This window comes from Nanorana parkeri, unplaced genomic scaffold, assembly GCF_000935625.1.
Source record: "Nanorana parkeri isolate BGI_ZX_2015 unplaced genomic scaffold, ASM93562v1 scaffold115, whole genome shotgun sequence".
Classification (NCBI taxonomy): Eukaryota; Metazoa; Chordata; class Amphibia; order Anura; family Dicroglossidae; genus Nanorana; species Nanorana parkeri.
The window spans coordinates 855,502-860,729 of NW_017306383.1; the positions used below are offsets into that span (position 1 = coordinate 855,502).

At 42.1% G+C, this 5,228-nt stretch overlaps 1 protein-coding gene across 4 annotated transcripts in view; it reads left to right on the top strand.

Annotated features, from left to right (window-relative positions):
* Positions 1-5,228, top strand: part of USO1 (USO1 vesicle transport factor) — a 67,650-nt gene that overhangs the window by 42,556 nt on the left and 19,866 nt on the right. For 2 of the 4 annotated variants that reach the window (XM_018553295.1, XM_018553296.1), the window contains 2 exons: positions 613-633; positions 4,380-4,490. In XM_018553295.1, coding sequence (XP_018408797.1) covers positions 613-633; positions 4,380-4,490 — 132 coding nt within the window. The remainder of the gene's footprint in view (positions 1-612; positions 634-4,379; positions 4,491-5,228) is intronic. The other 2 variants (XM_018553297.1, XM_018553299.1) reach the window with 1 other exon arrangement.

Here is a 5,228-nt window from a genome sequence, read left to right on the forward strand (position 1 = left end):
TTCCCGTAAGTATGCATTTTATGGACTTACCCCAGAGAAGTTAATTATAGAGGTAATGTTCTCAATTAGGAGCAGTAATGTTTTATATATGGATCAGTGAAGAGCCAGAATATCTCTACCAGATTGTCCCTCATAGTTGAAGGTGTGGTCTACTTAACAGTTGGGATATATTGAGAGAGAGAGAGAGTGTGTAACTACGATTTCTAGCTCAAGGCTGAGATTTGGCTGTCGTATTAGGACTTTGGGGAATAGAAGTTTGCCTTCCACGATTACATGCAGTAAAAACACCCAGAGGTGGACCAATTCTTGCCTTATTCCACATTTAAAAGCTAAAGACAATTTTAGCATCCATTTCTTTTCCTTTATTTGCCTTTTGGTGCTTGTGAAAATAAATTCTTGGTTGATCATGTGTATGTTTTTGGTGTGAGTTTTCTCACAGAAGAGGGGATCCTGTTTGTCTTCTGTTATCAATGCAGAAAACTAGATTTATGTTAATAGCAAGTAAGGCCTTACTTCTGAAGTTTTTTCCTAAAAATAGTGCATGGCTTGCTTGAAACTTATTTAACAAAATAACTGGCACAAGACATTAAATTTGTGACCTATGATTTACAGGGAGATAAGATCAACAGACGGGTATGTATATGTTGGCACTGCTTGCTGCCACTGCAGGGCTTCTTTTCCTTGCTTTACGATGTGGGTGTTTTCAATTTAACTTTTTGTAATAACCGCCTTGAAGTGATTCCTACTCACATGTTCCTCTCTGTTTCTGTGGTATTCACATTCTCAGTACATTTTAGGGAGCCGGGACTTCTCACTGGTGCTTGTTGTGTACAGGAAGCTGCATGACAACTCCACGCTTCTAGGATTTCTTCTCATCTCACAATCCAATGAGATGAACATTATTACACTCAGTTTAATGATGTACTTATCGTCACCCTGAACTAAATTATTATTATTGTTTGCAGTTCGTTATTTAGAGGCAGTTAATAAATTCTGTATCTTTATTTGGGTGATATAATTACATCTTTAAAACATTAACTCTTGATTTTTTTTCTCCTCCCACTCTTGTTTTACATGAGCAGAAATGCCATTTTAAGCCTTACGGCAATCCTTCAAGGTACCTATACTTTGCTTAAGTTTGACTGATCAGCTTTCCAGTCCTTGACCTGGGTATGGTCCTGTAGAATACTCATTCCCAGCCAAGGAAGCTAACCCTCCCTACATCAATCCTTGTTCTGATTGATATTCAGCTATAAAAGACACAAATGAATGCATTAATACATCATCGAATGCAATTTTTTATGCAAACAATGTAAGTATCTGCATTTGAGCAGAAATCAGACTCTCTTGCAGTCCATGTACAATCAGAGCCCCGACTAGGAGAGGGAGAAGTAACAGAGTCAGAGAGATGAGCTTAGTGTGATGCTTCTCCTTTCACTGTCCAGTCACAGGCTGGGGCAGAGATAGAACCTGTAAATGAAAAATTAGGTCTCCTGCGTTGCCAGACAGGGTTATCAGAGGACTGGATGGACATTTATGTATATCATCTGTATATTTATCCATTTTCCTGGAATTCAGCTTTAATAACATCTACCCCATCCTTCATATTGGCCTATGCCAGCTGTCACTGATGTTATTAAATAGTTAAAGGGGAGTTTTCACTGCAACGGAAGTGTGGGTAGGGGGTAGAAGAGAATCTCTCATTGTGGTTTTGGAGACATTTGCCAATCAGCTAGTGGATGAAACCCTACTCCAGTCCTCCACCCCCTTTGGGTGAGGTTGTGTTTTACTTCTTACCGTGTTTCTCTGAAAATAAGACACTGTCTTATATTTTTGTTGCCGAAAAAAAACACACTAGGTCTTATTTTTGGGGTAGGTCTTATTTTTATTTTTTTATGTACAACCATCCACACTTATTTATGTAAAAAAATGTCTACATATATTCATGTACAAAAATATGGTGATCAGAGCAATCAGGGGTGCTGTACCTTCCCAAGAGCAATTTGGTAACCAATTGCTGGCCAGAATGAGCAAAGCGCACTTTCACTATCGATTCCTCACAGGCGGAGTGCATTTGGTATCACTCCGCCTGTGACAGGAGCTGGCACTATAGAGGAGGCATTGGCTTATGCGGCTCTGCTCCCTCCACTGCCACCTCGGCTCCTCTCACTGGCTTCGTTGGCACCGCTGATTCTCTCCTGCCTCTCTCACGGCTCTTCAAGTTCCCCCTTATGCCACCACCGGCCCTGGGAATGGTCACAACTGGGTCTTATTTTTTGGGTAGGTCTTATTTTCGGGGAAACAGGGTACTTGAAGCATATCAAATCCTATAAAGTCAAAACCTTTTTCTATTTTGGATAGAGTAGGGAATAGTTAAAATTCCTGTCATTTGTGGAGGTTCCCGTTTTCACTCTGTGACACCTCAAAGTGAGGGAGATTCTCTCTTAGTTGTCACAGGAGCAAGTGACCACATTGGGATATCTCTTCTCTATTCCTGTTCTGATGACAACTCACAATTGAGAATTTTCCCTCACTTTTTTATCCCGGTGACAGTAGGCCACTATTAAAAGCGGACAGGGGTTCTCCATTCAAACTAAAAAGCAGTTTTGGCTTTATATAGACTTTACTGTTCTGTCAAGCTTATTTGTTAAAGTGACACTAAACTCAGGAGGTAAATCTTAAAAATACATTCAAGTACCTCAACCATTAACAATACTGCACATTATTTGTGTATCACTCGGCTGTAGATCCTCCGATCATCTCTGAATTCATGCTGACACTGTCCTTCCTTCTGGAGGGTGGCTACTTCTGTTACTTTACAACACACACAGAGACCATGGGGAACAAAAGTAGCCATCCTCCAGAAGGAAGGACAGAGTCAGCACCAATTCAGAGATGATTTGAGGATCTGCAGCTGGGTGATACACAAATAAGGTGGGGTCCTAATTTAGGTGGCCGGCGACTGCCTAGAGCGCCGCCCACCGGAGCAGCAGTGACGCGACGTGGCAAGTTAAAAAAAAAACATAGCGCAAGTTTCGCCGCTTTGTATCGGGGCATTTGTGTTTGAATTTATGGCATTATTACAAGGGGCTCTAACAGAGGTACTGTTTACTATTTTCATTCCGGGTATATGTAATGTATGTTTCACTTTGCTCTGAAATCAGTGTACTATATGGGTAAATGAACACAGGCTGCATATCACACTAGGTGAGGTTATCTCATGGAGCCCGGTAACGCTACAGTTTAGTGCTGCTCAACAGAAATGACAGCAAAAAGAACGAAAAAGATCAGGGCAGTTTGTATATTACCGGTAGCGGCGAAACAAGCATGAGCTAATTGGCCCACAAGGCTTTTCAGTCTTGTGATCCAACATGTTTCATGTATTTAAAACAGCTCCAGTAGAAATATGAGTGTTTTATTTGTTGAACTATTTGTCATCCTGTTCAATAACTATATGTAGCTCACTTTCCCACTTGTATCAAGCTCATTGGACTATGAATGAGCATTACTGTAATGTTTCTTCTTCTCTGGCTGTCTAAACGACATCCTTCCGGCAGCCCCTAGTAGTGCCTGAAGCATATTAGCGTGCAACAAAAATGAGCTGCACTGACTCACGCTCATGTTTATGACACTGCCAGTCTCAGCCTGCATTTTGGTGAGAAAAGGGTCATGGGAATTTACTGTAAAGGTAGGTTTCATGTCATAATACAGAAAAAGAAATATTTTTGTATTAATTTGTGAATACAGCATTTCCTATGCTCCTCAGCTCCAAGTAATGGCCATACAGTGTTGCAAATCTCATTCATACAGAAAAGAGCTGTGCAAACAATTTATAAATCAGCCCCTTAGTCTCCATTCACTCATAGGCGTTTTTACGCACGCACAGATGCATTCCTGTTGGGCTCAATCACCCCTGCATGTTCGTACACACGTGCAAAAACACGCAACGTGGGAAAAAGTACATGTGTGGGGGTTTTTGGGGCAGATTTCAGCTCCAATACGCTGTAGCGTAGCTGCAGATGTGCGCAAAATCGTTCGTATTAAAAATTCTGCGTTTAAATGCACGAAATTCCAAACATTTGGTGTGAATGGAGACTTGAGTAATTAATCAATTGCTAACACGGTCCAATAATCTACTATTGCAATGGTTTTGTGAATGAAAACATAGGTGGATGTGTTTATGCCTGCAGTTCTAATAACCATTTAATGCTATTTTATACACATATCTGTGTGGGGTGTTTTGAGCTTTTTCTAAGTCTAATCATTTCAGAATGATTTCACCCCAGGTCCTATGTGAACAAAATGATAGCTGGTACCTAAACTTTGTCATTTTGAATTATGTAACATATGTTTCTTGACTTTCTCCCATTTTTCTGCAGGGTAGTAAATTACAGACCAGAGTTGGGCTGTTAATGTTGCTGTGCACTTGGTTATCCGACTGTCCCATCGCTGTTACACATTTCCTTCACAATGCAGCTAATGTGCCTTTTGTATCCTTTGTGCTCTGTTTTATAAACTTTCGTTATTAGGAGTATAATTTGAAGCAGAGGTGGGGCAATACAGGCCCTCCAGCTGTGCTTTAAAGGAGAACTATGAGGTGAGTGCTCTTCACTCACCTCATAGTTCTAGCCGACCTGTGACAATGAGACTGTCACAGGTCGGCTCAGTAGATCGGGAGGTGAGCGAACACATAGCGGCGTTCGCTCACCTCTCGATCCTGTCACAGTTCTCTGCCGCGACAGGGGAGGGGCTGGATTCCCCGCTCCGATCCGCCAGCGCTGACTGACGGAACGGATGGGGGCGGGTACAGCTGGCTCTGCCTCTAGATAGGCAGAGCCAGCTGTCACTCACTCAGCTGGGCGAATCCAGACATAATTGTCGGGATCCGCTTCAGCTGCCCTGCCTCAGTATACCGCGAGCAGTAGCTCGCGGTATACTGTGGCGTCTCAGTATACCGCGAGCTACAGCTATACTTAGCTTAGGGTGACAGGAGGACGCTAGTTTGTGTCCTCCCGTTACCCTAAGGAGAACTATGGGGAAAAGCCTTAACCCCATAATTCTCCTTTTAACTACAAATCTCAACATACCTCTGACTCTGGGGGTCATGCCTGTAACTGTCAGTCTTGCAATGCCTCATGGGAGTTTGAAACAGCTTGAAGGCTAGAGTTGCCTACCCCTAATTTTAAAGGCATTTCCTTTTTTCTTTAGACTTTTTGCTATTGTTAGCA